At 36.8% G+C, this 20,287-nt stretch overlaps 1 protein-coding gene across 1 annotated transcript; it reads right to left on the reverse strand.

The window, feature by feature from the left end:
* Positions 1–15,827: 15,827 nt before the first annotated feature.
* LOC133314374 (uncharacterized) lies at positions 15,828–16,279 on the reverse strand. Its single transcript, XM_061515851.1, has 2 exons — positions 15,941–16,279; positions 15,828–15,881 (listed from the first exon to the last, which is right to left on the reverse strand). Exons 1-2 carry the CDS (start codon positions 16,277–16,279, stop codon positions 15,828–15,830), a joined length of 393 nt encoding a protein of 130 aa, XP_061371835.1.
* Between the last annotated feature and the right edge of the window lie 4,008 nt (positions 16,280–20,287).

Genomic DNA, 20,287 nt, shown 5'->3' on the forward strand with positions numbered 1-20,287 from the left:
TATGGCGTAGGTCTTTTAAACCACTTTCTTAGACACCAATGGTATAATTAACTTTATCTTCAATCCTACCTGCCAAGAAATCAACACGTACAAAAACATCAATAACAGTGACACATAAGATTTTACATGAAAAACATAACAAGGAAAAAAAACCACGGGAAGAGCTCTCCAAAATTCACTAAAATATATGGAGTATCACAAAAGTTTATCTCTATGAGAAAATAATTTTACTATTATTTTATCTAACTCCCTCACACTAGAAACGCTCTAAGTTGGGCTTTCTCTCTAAACTCTTTCTCTTAAGCACTTGTTATGCTTTTATTTGGTGTGTTTAGAACTTGATCCAACACCCTTTAATTATATAGGCAAAGTTACACCTAGTGTGAAAGCTAATAACCACCATAATAACAATTTTTTCCATGTGAAAAATAAGTAGCCTACCATGGTTGAAATTAGAAGCCTACCACGTGAAATGAAGTCAATAATCTCCACCCTGACTTGATTTCTCCAAATATTATTATTATGAATTTTCTTTTCAGTTGGATGCATCCTTCTCCCTAGATACTCCACTATGTACTCAACAATTGATAAAGAGGATTAAGTTCAAGTAGTGCTTGAACTTCTTTGTTAGTACTGACTTTGCTAGCATATCTGCAACATTCTTCTTTGTATGGATCTTGCAAACTGCAATATCACCATTATTTAGCCATTCATGAGTCTTCTGATACAAAACATCAATATGTTTGGTCTTGACATGAAACATCTGATTCTTTGCTAAATGAATAGCATTCTAACTATCACATAGTATCTGAACACTGCCTTGGTGGAACCCTAGTTTCTCCACCAACCTCTTCAGCCACGAAGCCTCTTTACCTGCCTCGGTTAATGCCATGTACTCTGCTTCTGTTGTTGATAATGCTACTGTAGATTGCAAGACTAACCTCTAAAAATAGGTCCTCCATAAGAGGTGTAAATAAACCCTGTTATGGATCTTTGTGAGTCTAAATCTCTAACCTAATCAGCATCAACGAATCGAATGATCACATTCCTTGCATTCTCACAATCAAACATGATCCCATGATTGGTTGTACCTACTAGATAACAGAAAATCCACTTTATAACATTCCTGCTCTTTTCCTGAATTTGCCATGTTTCTATTGACCACACTAATAGCATGTGAAATATCTAGTCTTGTACATACCATAGCATACATGAGACAACTAACCGCATTTGCATACAATACTTAGACATATGCTCCACTTCATCCTCTGTCTACGGGCTTAATTGTGATTATAATTTAAACTGAGTAGCCAACAGGGTGCTAACTTGTTTAGCATTTTGCATGTTAAACTGCACCAAAACCTTCTTCACGTATCCTTTTTAGGTCAACCACTGCTTCCCTGTCTCGCGATCTCTATGAGTTTCCATCCCTAAATCTTCTTGGCTAGTCTAAGATCCTTTATATCAAATTAACCACTTAACAACTTCTTCGACTGTAATATATCTGATTTTCTCTTTATTTCTATCTATATATAGTGTTAGCAATACAAAAGATTCATCTTGGAGTGTTTTGAAATAATCACATGGATCACACTCACTACGAGAGTAACCACGAGCCACCATAAATTTTCCAAATCGCATGTACCATTGTCTAGTGGATTGCTTCAAATCATACATATACTTTTTTAATTTGCAAAATAAGTCTTCTTTCCTTGGTTTGATAAACCCCTTAGGTTGTTGCATATAGATCATTTCATCTAAATCACCATGGAGAAAGGTGGTTTTCACATCAACTTGTTCTAACTCCATGTTCTGTGATGTGATAATAGAAAGAATCAACCGAATTGAAGTGTGCTTCACCACTGGATAGAAGATTTCATTGTAGTCAATTCCTTCTCTCTGGGCAAACCCTTTCGCCACCAGCCTAGCCTTGAATCTTTCACCTTCCTTATCTTACTGAGGTTCCTCCTATACGCCCATTAGCTCCCAAATATGGTTCTTCTATATAGACTCAATCTCTTCTGCCATCACTATAGTCCATTTGTCATTGCCTTGGACTTAATTACCTCTTGATAGCTAGATGGATCAATATTAATGGCAATAAAAGCAAAGACGATCATGTCCTCAAAGCTATATCTCTGTACTAGTTTTTTAACATGTCTTTCCTGATCTCTAACAAGAATATAAGATGTCTATTGGTGCTCTGTAGGTTGCTCATCTTCAATCTCTTCTAATTCATTTGTTCGTTTGTGCAGCTCCACCTTAACTGGAAGGCTTTGTTTCTTAACAATTATTGGTTCATTGTAGCGAAATCGGCAAGTATACCGTTCGTTTCAAGTAATAAAGTGATAAGTAAGATATCGTTCCCTCGAGGATTAATGCACCAAGTATTAATTCAACTATTCCCCTTAAGTTGGAAAAGAAAATTTGTTTGTATTGTGAAAGTAATTGAGTTTGGAATTTCAAAACAGAATTTAAAAACAATTAAATTTAAAACAGAAAATTTAAAAACAATTAAATTTGACCGCATGCAAGAGTATCAAGAACGTTAAGAAAATATTGGTGAAAAATTTGTAAAAAGACTGTAGCCAGGATGCACTTCACCTCCGATCCTCCCTTATATTTCTATATTGTATTTTATAATTAACTAATTGGTTTGCTCAGACAATTCATTATTTTCATATAAATTAGTTGAACCTTAATGTCTTAGTGATTTCAACCCTTTAACGCAATCAGAATTCTAATGTCTAAGTAATCCCTCTTGAATTAAGCATTAAGCAAATGAATTATAAGTCTGCAATCTATGTAAGCCTATGTCTAGGTCATGCATAAATTGTTATTCTACCCTTGTCCAGACTAAAACCTCAATATGTCTATTGTGAGTCATAATCCTCAAAGCCCTATAATTTAGAGTGATCAGTTCTAAACAGGATATGAAAAAATTAACACAGGTAGAATAAAACAAACTAACTAATTAAATTATAAAAATAATATAGAAAATATAAAGGATTCACACCGGGTCCATGATCCCAACTACAAAAAAAACTAGCCAGACATAGCTGGCTTAAACAAATTAAAGAAATAAAAAGTATTAATGAAAACAATAAAGAAAAAGAAGAAGAAGAAGATGAAGGATCAATGGTCTTCGTTCTTCAACTCCGTCGGAATCCTGATCTCCAGTGTGAGCCTCTAAGAATTCTCTCCAGCCAAAGATGTTCATCTCTGGGGCTTTGAGTCTCTATTTATAGAGTTTATGCATTGCTTAGAAATCTTGATCAAATCATCATCGTATATCTTGGTCCAATCTCCTTCCTGATACAATCTAAGATAAGTTGAAGATTTTCCCGTACCTCCCGCGCTACTAGCTAAGGGTGTTCATCAACCGATCTAAATTGATTCAAACTACGGTGACCGAACCGAAAAACCGAAAACCGAAAACCGAAAACCGAAAACCGAATAAACGAATAAACCGAAAACCGAATAAACTGAAAATCGATTAAAAATCGCAAATTTTAATTGGATTAGATCGGTTTTTGGATGGGTTGATGAAAACCGATCCAATATATTAATTTTCCTTTACCTACTTGGGTATTTCCCTAATCATAGCTTAAAAATGTCTAAACCCAATACCCATTAACTCATCAACTAAACCCAAGAAAAAATCTAGTCATATCTCATCAACAAAATTTTATCTTTGTAGAGCTTCATATCTCATTGCCAAAATTAAAAAAATTATATTATAGTTTACTAATGCTTTTGTATTTCAAAAAAAAAAATTTACAAAGCCAATATATACAAAATATGTTATTTGCACAATAATCATGAAATAAATTTTAAGATTTTCAAAAAACCGATCCAATCCAAACCGAAAAAAATTAGATTGGATCGGATCGGATTTGAAAAAAAAATCAAAATCGAATGGATGATTATATGATCAAACCGAAGGGATTGGATCAGATGCTTTTTGCTTCCAAAACCGATCCAATCCAGACCGCGAACACCCCTACTACTAACCCCAGTTTAGCGCTGATAGCGTGGGAGTGTTGTCCAGCATTCAACAGGTTGGTGCTACTACCGTGGTTCCCGCGCTGATAACGCGATTGGTAAAATTGGCTGGCGCTGATAGCGTCAATGCCACGCTAGTAACGTGGAGGCTCTGTATTGAAAAGTTCTTCTGGGGCTACTAGCGTCACACCCACACTAATAGCGCGGGGCTTCAGACTTGTGCTTCCAATTTGGGCTTCTTTCTGGTCCGTGATGCTTCCCAGCAAGTATACCGATCGCACAAGTAATATAATAGTAAGTAAAATTCGTCTCCACAGGGATTATGATCGTTTATCAATTAATATTCCTTTCAAGAATGGAAGAGTTCAAAAGGGTTTGTTTGTGACAAATAATGTCGATTTGAGTAAAATTAAAAGTAAAGACTTGTTTTTGTATTTTTATATTGAAGAATAAAAATAAGACTAAGAATGAATTGATTTGTAAAAATGAAAAAAGCATTGTAGTTAGGATACACTCACCATATGATCCCCACTCCTTACTCTGGATTGATTTACAATATTCATTTATAAAATTACTCGGATAAATTATTATCTAAAAAATATTAATAGTTAACCCTCAATTCCTTGCAAGATTAACCCTTTAAACCCAATTGGAACCCCAATTCCTTGCAATGTTCCTAATGGTATTAAGCAATGAACTCAATAATTTAGGCATCCACAATTCAATACACATCTATTCCTAGCATGCATACGAATCGTTATCCTACCCCCTTTCAAGATGAAAACCCCTATATTCTTATCTAGGGTTCTAACCCTCAAACTATCCTCAACTATCAGATTGATCAATTCTAATAAAGAGAATATAAATACGCACATGATAGAGATAAAGACAATATATATAAACGAGTAAAAGTAAACCAATTCGTCGGAACAAGGGTTCACATAGGGTTTGTGACCCTAACAACAATAAAAAGTAAACTAGCCAACCATAATCATGGCTAAAAATCCAATATTCAATAAAAACATAAAATTAAAAAAGAAGATGAAGAAGAACTTGACTGCAGAATCCTCTCGGAGCACCACCGTCGTCTCACTTCAATAGAATAGGTCTGGATCCCAAATTCTGTCATAAGGATCCTATTTATAATTCTCTTTTTCTTCTTCCAAAAATACCCTTCAGAAAACACGGTACTCCTTTCTCGCAAATCGGCACCAGTTGGCACCGGTGTGGCGCCACTCCGCGCCACGCCTCTGTCCGAATAGAAAAAGTAGGAAAAGCTTCTCGTAAAGTAGCGCCTAGTAGCATGAATGTGGCGCTACTTAGCATGAGTTTGGCGCCAAGTGGCGCCATGCCACTACCAGATATTGAATTCTTGAAGAATTTGGCGCGAGTTGGCGCCATATTGGCGCCATTGGGCGCCACTCCAAAAGCTTCGGTGCAAAAACTCGTAAACTGGCGTGGGTTCGCGCCAGTGTGGTGCCGGTCCATGGCATGTTTCTGTCCATTGTACTGTGATACATCCGTGTAGAGTCGCGTCAACAAGGTTTTTATAATTTGTAATTTTCACTCCTTTTACCTGTATAAACACAACCAATAGGTGAAAAATATTATTGACATAGAAAGAATCAATATAATAAGCAAATATGTATATAAGTTGCTCTGTTATGACTCAATTCTTATCAATTTTAACACAGAAAACTACACCTGCCAGAGGCATATCAAATAATTCCAAGATTTAAACGTTGTTGTCCCCAGCAATGTACAAGACTCAATTCAAAAAATATTCAATTATTCCAACACAACATCACACAGACAATCAAAAGATCACTATGCTAAGCATGACTAAATCAATGCAAAGAACTCCTGAAAATGCCTTCTATTCTCATGAAAATATAAGAATCTAGCTTGAACACCCCTAGTAACACCCCGCATATATCCAGCAATGTTATCATAATATCGTATTAAGCTGCGCTTAATTAAAAATGCGGAATTACTTTTTCTTTTCAATTATGATGCCATTAACATTACCATCTAACAGTGTGGCTCTAGTCACGGAACTGCAACAACGTAGACCGGACCATTTAACAGTTTATACAACTCCAATCTAAAAGTACTAACAGAAAGTGTCATGGACAATCCCCATGCTCACTCAAACAAGGCAACATGCCCAACATCAGTCTCAACAACAACATATCATAAATAGCGGAAAACATAAACAACATCCCAAATCCAGTCATGCTAACATAAAGCAGTAAAACATAATCAGCTAAGCTCCGGCCTCCTGCCGCCTGAGGCATCAGTACCCATACTACCTGATCCTTGCAAGCTAACTCCAAAAGCCAAGAGTCTACAACTCAAAGTCCAAACACAGCAGATTCACAATCTGTTATGGACCAATACTATATCAATAATAATGCAACACAAGCATATAACTTAAAGACAACGTCTTTCCTTACGTTTTATGTCGTAAGGCTTCTCACCAAGCCATAAGCCCTTAATCACTTGATTCTGACTTAGTTTAATTAAAACATAAGTTCAACTTCATCAATCTAGGGTCCACAAACCCCCAATAGCCTACTGTCCTCACAGCACAGCTACTGTTCTTCGGAATCCCAGAATATCCGGATATTCAATATCCGGATATCTCACTGGACGTATCCGGATATGCAATATCCGGATATCCAGAATTCCATATCCGGATATCTAATATCCGGATACTCAAAACCTATATCCGGATATTCATCGGGCACATATCCGAATATTTCACGACAGAATGCAGAAAATGCATTTCGTGAAGATATCATTCCAAGGTTCCATTTTTAACACTTAATTACATTAAAACATGCACCTTTATACTGATTAAGGTCCACACCCCAGTTGGTTACTTGATTAACCCATTAAACATGCAAAGATCACACCTTTAACCCATTAAAACACAAGCTCAAGGTAGGTACAACTCACCAAAGCTCAAAACAGAGGCAAGGGTTGCTCTTGGAGCTCACAACCAGCTCCCAAACTCTGACTTGGAGGAGTGCACGAAAATGCACAACAAGGTGGTTCCTTTCTTCCCAAAGATGACCACTTGGAGCTTCAACAACCAAGAACAGAACCTCTACACTCCAACCTACTAACTCAGCCCCCTCACAAGCTCAACACAGCCACCAACACTCAGAAAGAGACCAACAAAGCAGCCCCAAAGCTAGCTCTCACCCTCACCAAGTGTTTAGAAAGAAGGAACAAGCATCAAAGGTGATAACTTGGCCAAGAAATGAAGGGAAGAGCAATGGAGCACTATTCTAGTCAGCCTCCACCAACAACTCACGCTGGAATTCTGTTTTCTAGGGAATTGTGCCCTTACAAATGGTATTTATAGCCCAAACGCACTTAAACACGCAGTATTAACTTTAATTGCTATGCTTAGCATTTTAATCCCAAACTTTTGATTATGAAACTACATAACTTTCTAAGATTTATCATATTTTTCTTATAATTTTCTGAGCACCCTTCCGGTACGCGCTTTTCCAAGCCAGTACCAGTTTCTAGCACCAGTTCTCATTATTTGGACTTGAAACTCGTTTTACAAGTCCTACATATCATTCTAGTAATTATCATACACTTATTATAATTTTCTGGGATACTTTTTCGGTACGCATTTATACCGACTAGCAGAACCGCTATCTGCATTTTTCTTCTGAAAAGCGACTTTCAGCATTATTACCCAATTACTATAATTATTAAAGCCTCATAATAATTGTTAGGGTCAATTATGGAATCATTTCCTATTTTCTCATAATTTATTAATTAAATTCTTTAATTAACGGTGCGGGTTCTTACACCCCTCACCAAGATAAACATATGACGCTCAGCACTCAAGTGTTTGGGGGAGTAACAATGACTCAATCCATCACAACAATAACACTACCATAAGCTTGATCATATTCTCAAGTTCCTAAATATGAGGAACATTAACACATGCACAATTGATCAAAAGGGCTTCTCATGGATATAATTTGGTCGGGCTTAAGGGTAGGAATTTATGGGAAGTAGCTAAAATTGTTAGTTGAGATTGGAATACTGATATATTCTTGAAAACAATCAAATCTCAAACAAATTTAAGCTCCAATATTCTTTAAGATCAGGGGTCTATCCCTTTTATTTTCCACCTTTTTTTCTTTTTTCTTTTTCTTTTTCTATTTTTTTTTACATTGCTATAGACCCTTTCAAAATTTTTCAAAAAAATATTTTATATTTCTTCTTTTCTTTTTGACATATTACTTAACTTCAATGAAACTTACCCGAGTCGATTTTTCTTTTCTTTTCAAGTATTTCAATCTCAACAAAGGTAAGACAGCAGGAATATGGCTAAGCAATCAGCATGAATTATGAACAAAAAGGCTCAGGCTCAAAAGGGTTAACTATGGAGAAATCAAACAGGTGGGCTATCTGGCCATGGCTAACAGAATAAAATTGCCTTAATCATTTCAATCAATGCATGCATCTCAGAGAAAAAGAGCAAGTTCTAGAATGCTATCACAGTGAGGTCTCTCAAAATAAAATAAGTGTTTAAGCACAAAACCTCACCAGCTATGATGTCAAGCTAGACTTCCAAAAGAAACATCAGGCATCATTAATCATTCAAGCACAAAATTCAGACAAACGAGCAATCATGAAATCTACTCATGCCCATATAATATCATGCCAGAAGTTCATACAAAACATGTTTTCTATGATGAATCAGTCAAGTTAACTAGGGGAAGCATATCTAAACCTGGGACTTGCTCAGAAAACCTTTTCCAATTTTTATTTTTTTTAGCACACAAAATAACTACAAAAATAACTAAGAAAATTAAAAGAGTTAGAATATCTCCCCTGATAGAAGAATTGCAGTTCTAAGATGCAAGCCTACCATTCCCAGATTTAGAGAATTGTTGTCCTCAGCAATAATTAAACCACAAGAAGGAAGAAAAACCTGCACAATGAAACAAACAGTGGCATATAGGATGAACTATAATGCGCACATTAAAACATTAGAGAGAAATATACCAACACAAAGTAACTAAAAATACGAAACAGAAAAATAAACTAATATACAAAACATCCATCAGCAAGGAGATATCAATTATCCATGTCATCCCCCTCAGCAGCATGGGATGACTCAGCAAATGGAAAATCTGGTGGTACTAGATGCCTTGGTGTATGAGACCACCATTCCCAAATTTGGTCCAAACCATGAAGCCATGTTAAGAACTCTTTGAAGCATTGATTTTTCTGAGAGATAGAGTCTCAGTGTCTTTTGTCAAAAACTCTTCTTTTTGAGGCCTTCATTTGTCGGTAATTCGCAGACATCGTCCAACCAGTATCAAAAAGTTTGACCACCTCCTTTTTCAGTACCTTCTTTAGTATAGGATGACGCCTCCCTTGGGGTTTCCTTCCAGGTTTGTCATCATCTTCATTGAGAATTTTATGGGTACGGGAAGAGAGATCTTTATCTTCCAAACCAGTCTCCTATTCTTTCAGTGCTTCAATTACCGCCTCCTTATTACCCAAGAAGATATCTTTTAGAGTTTAAGGAAGCTCTTTCAATTCCACTTTTTTTCTTCCTTTAAGAATTCAAGACTAAAACAATCGTCTTTGTGAGATGACTGTTTTATAGAATCAAAGACATTGATAGTAACAGTCTCATCATTCATTCTTAGCTCGAGCTTCCCGTTTTCAACATCAATCATTGCACAAGATGTAGCTAAGAAAGGTCTACCCAGTAAAAGAGGCATCTCAGTTCCCCCTTCCATGTCCAACACCACAAAATCAGCAGGGAAGATGAAATTGTCCACTTTAACAAGAACATCTTCAATAATACCACTGGGCTTCCTTAAATACTTATAAGCAAGTTGAAGAGATGCCAAAGTAGGCTTCAATTCGGTGATCCCCAAGGATTTACAAACAGAAAGGGGCATCAAAATAATGCTAGCCCCAAGATCGCATAATGCTCTGCCAATTTTAGTGTTCCCAATTTCAATAGGAATATTGAAACTCCTAGGATCGCGAAGCTTAGGAGGAAATTTCCTTGTAATGATGGCACTGCACTCCTCAGTAAGTGCTACAGTTTGGCACTCTTGCAACTTGTGCTTCCTTGACAACAAATTCTTCATGAACTTGGCATAATTTGGCATGCTAGCCAAGGCTTCAGCAAAAAGGATATTTATATGCAACTTCTTGAAGATATCAAGAAATCTGTCATAATGTTGCTTCTGAGCATCCTTCTTGAATCTTTCAGGATAAGGTGCCATGGCTCTCACATATTCAGGACTTAGCTCAAATTTCTTCTTTTCAACTGGCTTCTCCACTTCAGCAGGTTTTTCAGTTTCTTTTTCTTTTTCGGGCTCACCTGCAGTATCTAGCTTCTTTTCAACTTCAGGAGATGGAAGTACTTTACCGCTTCTAATTGTGATGGCCATACAATCTTCCTTCGGATTGGTAACCGTGTTACTAGGGAAGGTACCTGGAGTTCTATCAGTCATTTGTTTTGCCAGTTGGCCAATTTGATTCTCCAAATTTCTGATAGAAGCCTGTGTGTTCTTGGTATTGGCCCTTGTCTCCTCCATGAAAGCACTAGAGTGTTGAGCCATTTGTCCAACTAACCTCTCCAAATCAGAAGGTTCCTTGGGTTGGATTGGTGGAGGCTGCAAGTAGTTGTTTGAATTGAAATCAAGACCCGTGCCTTGAATCTTCCGTTGATAATTACTACCTCCAGGAGCAAAATTCTGACCTCTTTGAACATTTTGCTGCTGAGGTCTCTGATCATACCAAATGTCATTCACTTGCATTTGTTGAGGTGAATCAGAAGGCATCAAAGGACATTCATTAGACTCATGATTGTCCTGGAAATATTCACACACAACGGCAGCAGCTTTAGTCTGAACACAGGCAAGCTGCATCTTGTCAAGCCTTGATGTCAAGTTTGCTATCTGCTGTGATAACAATTTATTTTCAGCCAATGCTGCATCATTGTTGTCTAGGTGAAGAATGCCTCTCTTAGGCTTAGATGACAACCCTTCATTTTCATTGGCAGCCGTTCTTTCAATCAATTCAAGAGTCTCATTTGCTCTCATTGACTTAATGCTACCACGTGCTGCACCATTCAGAACCATCCGGATTTTCGGTTTACAACCGTTGAAGAAGATTCGGACCTGATCACCATTGGTCATGGGGTAATGAGGACACTTCCTCATTACATTTTTGAACCGGTTCCAGGCTACACACATAGTTTCACCCCCAGCTTGAGTGAAATTGGTGATATCATTCACCATTTGATTGTATCTTTCCATCGAGAAGAACTCCGCAAAGAACTTGTTTGATAAATTCTCCGATGAGGGAATACTTCTCGCAGGCTGCCTCTCCAACCAATTCAAAGCTTTTCCTTTAAGAGAAAAAGGAAACAGTCTCAGCCGGACTGCATCATTGGACACTTGAGGATGTTTAGTCGAGTCCCAGATCATCAGGAATCTGTTTATGAACCTATTAGGGTCTTCATCATCCTCTCCACCAAACTGAGCTCTCTCCACCAGTAGAATATTATCAAACTTGAGCTCCATATTATTGTTGCCAACTTCAGGATGGACAATACTTGAATTGGGCCTGTTAAATAGTGGCGTCAGAATGGTGTCCATGAGTGGATTGTCCGCTTCATTATTTCCTGCCATCTTGTGTGCTTTTTCAGATAGAATTCCCAACTCGTTGAATGCAAGCTTCTTCCGAGCAAGTTTCCTGTTTCTCTTTTCTGTTTTTGTAATCTACAAGTCAAGTGGAAATTCCGGCTCTTTACCTCGCATACAACTCAGAAAAGGGATTAGTAGCACTGTTCAAGAATCACACAGAAATCAAAAATAAAAATAAAATAAAAATCCAATCTTAAAAATCAAAAGTAATTGATAAAAGATACGCCAATCCCCGGCAACGACGCCAAAAACTTGATACTTCCTGGCAAGTATACCGATCGCACAAGTAATATAATAGTAAGTAAAGTTCGTCTCCACAGGGATTGTGATCGTTTATCAATTAATATTCCTTTCAAGAATGGAAGAGTTCAAAAGGGTTTGTTTGTGACAAATAATGTCGATTTGAGTAAAATTAAAAGTAAAGACTTGTTTTTGTATTTTTATATTGAAGAATAAAAATAAGAATAAGAATGAATTGATTTGTAAAAATGAGAAAAGCATTGTAGCTAGGATACACTCGCCATATGATCCCCATTCCTTACTCTGGATTGATTTACAATATTCATTTATAAAATTACCCGGATAAATTATTATCTAGAAAATATTAATAGTTAACCCTCAATTCCTTGCAAGGTTTACCCTTTAAACCCAATTGGAACCCCAATTCCTTGCAATGTTCCTCATGGTATAAAACAATGAACTCAATAATTTAGGCATCCGCAATTCAATACACATATATTCCTAGCATGCATACGAACCGTTATCCTACCCTCTTTCAGGATGCAAATCTCAATATTCCTATCTAGGGTTCTAACCCTCAAACTATCCTCAACTATTAAATTGATCAATTCTAATAAAGAGAATATAAATACGCACAGGATAGAGATAAAGACAATTTATATAAACGAGTAAAAGTAAACCAATACGTCGTAACAGGGGTTCACATAGGGTTTGTGACCCTAACTACAATAAAAAGTAAACTAGCCAACCATAATCATGGCTAAAAATCCAATATTCAATAAAAACATAAAATTAAAAGAGAAGATGAAGAAGAACTTGATCTGCAAAATCCTCTCGGAGCACCACCGTCGTCTCACTTCAATAGAATAAGTCTGGATACCTAATTCTGTCATAAGGATCCTATTTATAATTCTCTTTTTCTTCTTCCAAAAATACCATTCAGGAAACACGATACTCCTTCCCGCAAACCGGTGCCAATTGGCACCGGTGTGGCGCCACTCCGCGCCACACCTCTGTCTGAATAGAAAAAGTCAGAAAATCTTTTCGTAAAGTGGCGCCTAGTAGCATGAATGTGGCACTACGTAGCATGAGTTTGGCTCCAAGTGGCGCCATGCCACTGCCAGATATTGAATTGTTGAAGATCTTGGCGCCATATTGGCGCCACTGGGCACCACTCCAAAAGCTTCGGTGCAAAACTCGTAAACTGGTGCGGGTTCGCGCCAGTGTAGTGCCGGTCCGCGCTATGTTTCTGTCCATTGTACTGTGATACATCCGTGTAGAGTCGCGTCAACAGCCTTTTTATAATTTGTAATTTTCACTCTTTTTACCTGTATAAACACAACCAATAGGTGAGAAATATTATTGACATTGAAAGAATCAATTTAATAAGCAAATATGTATATAAGTTTCTCTTTTATGACTCAATTCTTATCAATTTTAACACAGAAAACTACACCTGCCAGAGGCACATCAGTCCGTTTTCCTACAAAATTAGTAGAAAATCAATGACAAGATATCTGATTAAGATTTATCAATTTAATAAAAATTCTAGCCTTTTTTATCCAAGATTGATCAAGATTCTTTCTCTTTTTGGCTTAAAATCATATATATGCTCGAGGCATATCAAACAATTCCCAGATTTGAACGTTGTTGTCCTCAGCAATGTAGTAGATCAAAAATATAAGCAAGGATTAACTCTATGGAGAGAAAAACATAGAACACAAATATCTTAAGAGATTAGACTGCTATGCATGTATAACTTCATTGTTGAAAAACTCTAAACAATGTTTTTCAGTTTTATCAAGAAATTCAGATCCTAACTTGAATGTTCCTCACTGAATAAATATGTAACTCTCATAACTCTAGTGTTTGAAGGTTTCAACACTCAATCCTTCAGTGTAGTAGTAATTCCATAGGCTTGATCATATTCTCAAGTTCCTAAGATTATGGAACACATTTGACATGCATAGACTGATCAAAAGGTCTTTGATAGGTTATAACTTGGCCTGCCTTTGGGGTAAGAATATTTTGGATAGAAGCTGATTAATTTGAGAGACTGAAATTCTGAGATTTTTGATAATACTTCCTTCTCAGTCTTTGCTTCTGCCACTTTTCGTCATTTCGGGATTCTTATTCCCTTTTTCACTACCTTTTTCTTTTCTTTCCTTCTTTGCAGATGTTTTCTTTCTTTTCTCTTTTGACTTGCATTTTCACATACCATTCTTCTTTTTCCTTTTTCAACTTACTTAACTTTTCTTTTGAGAAGTACCTTGACTTTTTCCTTTGATCAGCATTTCAATCTCTTTCGAGGTGTGTCATGGAGAAATGGTTAAGTAATTTTCATCAGGTTTTTGAATAAATTGGTCTAAGGCTCAAAAGGGCTAACAATGAAAAATTCTTCTAGGTAGGCTGTTTGGCTTTAAGTTAACAAGAACAAATGTGTCTTTATCATGTCAGTAATGCATGCAAGCAAGAGAAATAGTTCAAGTTCTAGAAACTACTACAGTGAGGCCTCTCTGAAAAAATATTTCTATTTAGGCTCAAATCCTCACAGTTATAATTCAAACTAGAATCTAATTTCAAAATTTCACATCAAGCATTATCTAAGAATTTTCACCAAAACAGTTATACAAACGAGAAGTCATCATTCTCAGATTATAAAAACAATTAAATGCTCCACAAATATCATGCTTCTTATAATTCAATCTAATTACTTACTGAGTAAGCTTTGTAAAATCTAGGAACGCTTGTTCAAGAATTCAATATTTTTGTATTTCTTTTTTCTAAAAATAATTGAATAAAACATTAATTAAAAAAATAATTGAATTAAAACATCAAAATTAAACTAAAAATGAAGGTTAAAATATCTCCCCTTTTTAATAGAAAAATTTCTGTTAGACGTCTCTGTTGTGCTATTCCGCAATAAGCAGGTTTCGCATACAGTATGCGCCCAATTCCTAGATTTAGAATGTTGTTGTCCTCAGCAACAAACTAAACTAGTCGAGTGAAGCTAATTCTGCGCAGGTAGAACACACACACACACTTGTTAAAACGTCAATCAGAATAGTAATAAACTCAGCATGTAAAAGGAGACAAAACCAAACCTTAATCTCAAAACAGCAAAAAGAAAATATTAAAGTTAAGGTAAATGGTGAGGACACTGGCGCTGGCAGCGTGGAGTTCGCGCTGTTAGCGCGGAGCTTCTGGAATTTTTGGAAATAATGGCGCTGGAAGCTCTGATATCGCGCTGCAAGCGCGGGTTATTCGTGATTTATGGCGCTGTGAGCGCGGAGCTTACTGCCTCTTTTTCATTTGCTGGCGCTACTAGCGCCATGTTGGCACTGATAGCGCCAATTCCCAAATTTAGACTTTTTGATATGATCACTAATTCACCACTTACCTGACTTGTTAAAATTAAACTAACCTAAGCAAATAAAATAATTAAATAATAAAATGTTACTATTGGGTTGCCTCCTAATTAGCGCTAGTTTAACGTCACGAGACTGACGTACCCCTTGTGATTATGGAGGTTGGAAGAACGCTACCATTGATGACCCAGTCTTCTTGGTCCAGTATTGTGTCCGTCCATGATCATGTGCAAGTGGATGAGGAGGAGGGTTCTCAAGAACTTTAAACTTAACTTTCACATGTTTTTCCTTACTCTTGAGCTTTTCCATCTTCACCTTTGGCTTGCTTTCTTCATGCTGCTGATGGACTTCCTTCTTGTTTCCTTCCTCAACCTTTTTCTCCACAATGTAATTAACTTGATGTTTAGGTTGAGATGCAGGCAATGGAGCTTCATTTGTGAGTACCTTGAATATTGTTTGCTCTCCATCCACGCGCATTATTAACTCACCCTTAGGTACATCAATTAGCGCTCCTAAGATTGCTAGGAATGGCCTCCCGAAGATCATAGGCACACTGACATCTTCATCAATGTCAAGAATAACAAAATCAACAGGAATTAGAAATTTGTTTACCTTGACGAGCACATCTTCCACCATACCATTTGCTTGCTTTGTTGAGCAGTCGGCCAGTTGAACATTCATCCTTGTTGGCTTGACTTCACCAATTCCCAGCTTCTTCATCAGGGTGAGGGGAATCACATTTATGATGGCACCAAGATCGCATAGGTCTTTTTCTATAGGCGTCTTGCCGATGGTGCATAGAATACTGAAGGTCCCTGGATCCTTCAACTTATTAGGCAAGTTTTTCTGTATGATTGCACTGCGCTCTTCTATTAGTGTAATAGGTTCATCCTCTGTGAGCTTCCGCTTCTTAGACAATGTCTCCTTCAAGAACTTTGCATACGAAGGCATTTTCTCGAGAGCTTCTGCAAAAGGAATGTTAATTTGCAATTTCTTAAAAATATCTAAACATTTAGACATTTGCTTCCTTTGCTTATGTTGCTTGCTCCCCATATGATATGGAGGTTTCTCAAAACGTGAGAAATCCCATTGCTTCTTTTGAACTACAGAAGGTTGTTCCTTTCTTGTCTTCTTGTGTGTGCTCATTCTTGCTTGTAAGAGCTTCCACTTTTTCTAGATCCTCGCTTTTAGTATTGATGGCATTGCAGTGCTCCCTTGGGTTAATTATGGTGTCACTGGGGATGTTCCTGGATTTTTCTCAACTAATTGTCTTGACAACTGCCCAATTTGAGTTTCCAGATTCCTTATAGATGCTTCGTGATTCTTGAAAGCTAATCTGGTCTCTTGCATGAATTCATCGGTGGTCCTTGTCAACTGCAGTAGAGCTCTTTCTAATTCAGATGGTCGAGTTTGTGGCATTTAGGGAGGTTGTAAATAATTGTTGGATTTGTAATCCAAACCTGTCCCCTGAACTCTCCTTTGGAAATTGTTCCCTGGAGCATTGTTCTGATTTCTCTGGAAATTTTGCAGTGGTTTTGGTTCATACTAGACTCCGTTAACTTGTACAACATCTGATCCTACCAATGTTGGGCACTCATTGGTATCATGCTCTCCTTTGTAATACTCACAATTAAACGAGTTAACTTGAGCTGTAGAAAGTTGTATCTTTTCCAACTTAGCATTCAGACTGGCTATTTGTTGAGATATGATTTTTTGTTCTGCTAGTGATGCATCATTGTTTCCCAATTGCAGAATTCTCCTTCTTGGTTGAATTGGTTGAACTGTCATTGATGCGTTCTCAGTCCTCGCCATGAAGTCGATCACCTCTAAAGTTTGAGCTGATGTCTTCTTTGCTATGGTCCCACCGGCTGCACCATTGAAAACCATTCTGATTAAACACCACATTTTTGCTGATAACCTTCTTCTTGGTCACTGGATCCCATAATTTGTATCCTCTGACTTCATCTTCATATCCAAGGAAAATACACTCTTTTGACCTTGGATCAAGCTTCGACAGTTATTCCTAAACCGACAAATGCACGTATACTGAACAACCATAGATCCTTATAATTGAGTAATCAACTGGTTTCCTGAAATATACCTCTTCTGGAACTTTGTAATTGATGCCAATGAAAAAGGATCAATTTATCATATAACACGCCATATTGATTGTTGCAGCCCAAAAGCTTTTGGGCAATCCTGCATTCGGCCTCACACATCTAGCGTATTCCAACAATATTATGTTCATTCTCTTTGCATCCCTATTCTACTCTTGAGTTCTTTATATTGAAAAGTGTTCGATGATATCTTTATCTTTACAGAATTGTAGGAATAACTTATCTTTGTACTCCATTCCATTATCGGATCTAAAGTACTTCACTTCCTTTCCTATCTGATTTTCAACTCTATCTTTTCATTCTTTGAAGATCCTGAAAACCTTAGACTTCTGCTTCATGAAATACACCCATATTTTTTTTGGAATAGTAATCTATAAAGCTTATAAAATAATGGGCTCCACCATTTGAGGTATGTTTGCTTAGCCCCATACATCTTAATGTACATAATCAAGTTCATCCTTGCTTGTGTTTTTCCCTACCTTGAAGCTTACTCTTTTTTACTTCGCGTATAAGCAAAATTTGCAGAATCCCAAATTACAAGATTTGACACCTTTCAATAACTTTCTCTTGTGAAGTTCTTTTATCCTACATTCACTAAGTTGCCCAAGTTGCTTGTGCCATAACTTTGTGTCATTATTGTTGGAAATCTCTCGCTTGGAAATTGCTACTCCAACAATTGTATCTACTATCAACCTGTAAAGGATATCTGCCTTCTGGCCTTTCGTTATAACCATTGAGCCTTTGGTAATCTTCATGAATAATTCTTGAATGAAAATTTTGCAATTCATGGAATCAAGTACTCCAACTGATATCAAGCTCCTCTTCAAATTAGGAATATACCTTACATTGCCCAATGTTCTCACAATCCCATCGAACATCTTGATTTTGACATTGCCAATTCCAGCAACTTTGCACACTACATTGTTGTCAATTAACATGGTACCTCCATTGCAGGTGGTGAAGGTATCAAACCAGTCCCTATTATAACATATATGAAAAGAGAAACCAGAATCTACGTACTAGTTCTTTAGGTTGATACTATCTCTAACTGATAAGAGATCACCTTGTGAAACTTCGCATGCGATAATTGTCAACAGCTCCCCGCTGTTGCTATGACCTTAGTCAACAACGTTAGCAGATTTTTCATTATGTTGTTTGTTCTTCTCATTATTTTCTTTGTATGAAGCACACTCATTCTTGTAGTGGCCTTTCTCATAAAAATGAAAACATTTAATCTGGCATTTTTCCTTCTTCCTTGATCTAGATTGAGATCTACCTTGATCATTGCTGGAATATTTCTTCCAACTATGGCTCCTGCCATGACCACCAAAGGTTGCGAGATAACTTTCTCCTTGATCTCTTGAAATGGTGCCCTTGAACTTATCTTGGTTCAAGACTGTTGAAATCACCTCACCCATTCTTAGCTTGTCTTTTCATACAAGGAAAATGTTAAGAACCCTGAGGTCACCACCCAAAAGCTAGCTCAAAGGGTGAGAGTGCCCAAGGCCTTATAAACTTCACATTAGTTGCTATTCAACCAATGTGGGACTAAATATCTCAACACGCCCCCTCACGCAAGAGCCCTCTTGGCTTGAAGCGTGGATTATGCAACAGGCCCAATCTTTGGTTTACCTTTTTTGTCCCAATCTTTGGTTTACCTTTTTTGTTCTTCCACTTTAAAGTGGGGGACGGTGAGGCTCTGATACCAACTTGAAAGAAAAGGGTATTTGAAATATTATTGAATTGTTTATAATCTGTACAAAGGGTTCTCTATTTATAGAAAATACTTGACCTAATTTTGACCTAATGGACTTGAACCAATACAACAAATAAATAATTAAATAATAACTAAATAATTATTATTTACAACAGAAAATGGTTTGGAGAGTTGAGTATGAATTTGGGAGTGGTACTAGGAGCAATAAAGCTTTATCTTCCTCATCTAACTTTACGTCAATACTGGTAAGCTAGTTACCATTTACCAGTCTATTAAAATTGTTAATATGTCTGGTAAAATTTGAACCTTCTTCCATTTTTGAAGTCAGTACAGATCCTTCTTTAAATATAAGTTGGTTCAACAGTGACTTTGACATGTAAACTTTTTCAAGTTTCTCCCACATGTCTTTCGAAGATGTTTCTATCAACACTTGATATTTGATCTTTGGTCCCATACTCAATCTGATAGTCGCCACTGCCTTTGCTTCAAGATCCTTCCATTCCTCATCTTTCATGGTTTCTGGATTTTTCTCCTTCCTTTCAAGTGCCTTCGCCAACCTTTGTTGAACCAATATATCCTTGATAGTACTTTTCCAAGTACTAAAATTTGACTTTCCCTCAAATGGCTCAAGATCGTAACGCATACTAGTGCTTTGCATATTTGGTTATGTATCCTGTGAGATTTCTTGACAAATGTAGGTCCTCCTGACCAGGAGCTCTGATTCCAATTGTTAGGAATATAAAGACATTGTTAACCACACCAGTTGACTAGGTAAGTGTAAGTTAAGCGTGAGTCTCTCTTTGCTACTGCAACAGTGACTACTTACATATTCACTGAACTTGTCATGTATGCCTCTTGAACCACTTTCTTAGACATCAACAATATAATTAACTTTATCTTCAATTTCACCTACCAAGAAATCAACACGTAAAAAATCACCAATAATAATGACATATAAGATTTTACGTGAAAAACTCAACTGGAAAAAAATCATAGGAAGAGTTTTCAAAAATCCACTAAAAATATTCGGAGTATTACAAAAGTTTATCTATCGGATAAAATAACTTTACTACTATTTTATCTAACTCCCTCACACTAAAAATGCTCTAAGTTGAACTTTCTCTC

The sequence above is a fragment of the Gastrolobium bilobum genome, unplaced genomic scaffold, assembly GCF_033153095.1.
Source record: "Gastrolobium bilobum isolate Gb01-03AN ecotype WA unplaced genomic scaffold, APGP_CSIRO_Gbil_v1 utg1171, whole genome shotgun sequence".
NCBI classification, from domain to species: Eukaryota; Viridiplantae; Streptophyta; class Magnoliopsida; order Fabales; family Fabaceae; genus Gastrolobium; species Gastrolobium bilobum.

Excerpts from the sequence above, each read along its gene's own strand:
- LOC133314374 (XM_061515851.1), bottom strand. The coding sequence starts at position 16,279 with ATGCCTTCGTATGCAAAGTTCTTGAAGGAGACATTGTCTAAGAAGCGG. Across the intron at positions 15,882-15,940 it reads TGGAAGATGTGCTCGTCAAG|TGTGCCTATGATCTTCGGGA; the intron begins GTAAACAAATTT and ends TGAAGATGTCAG.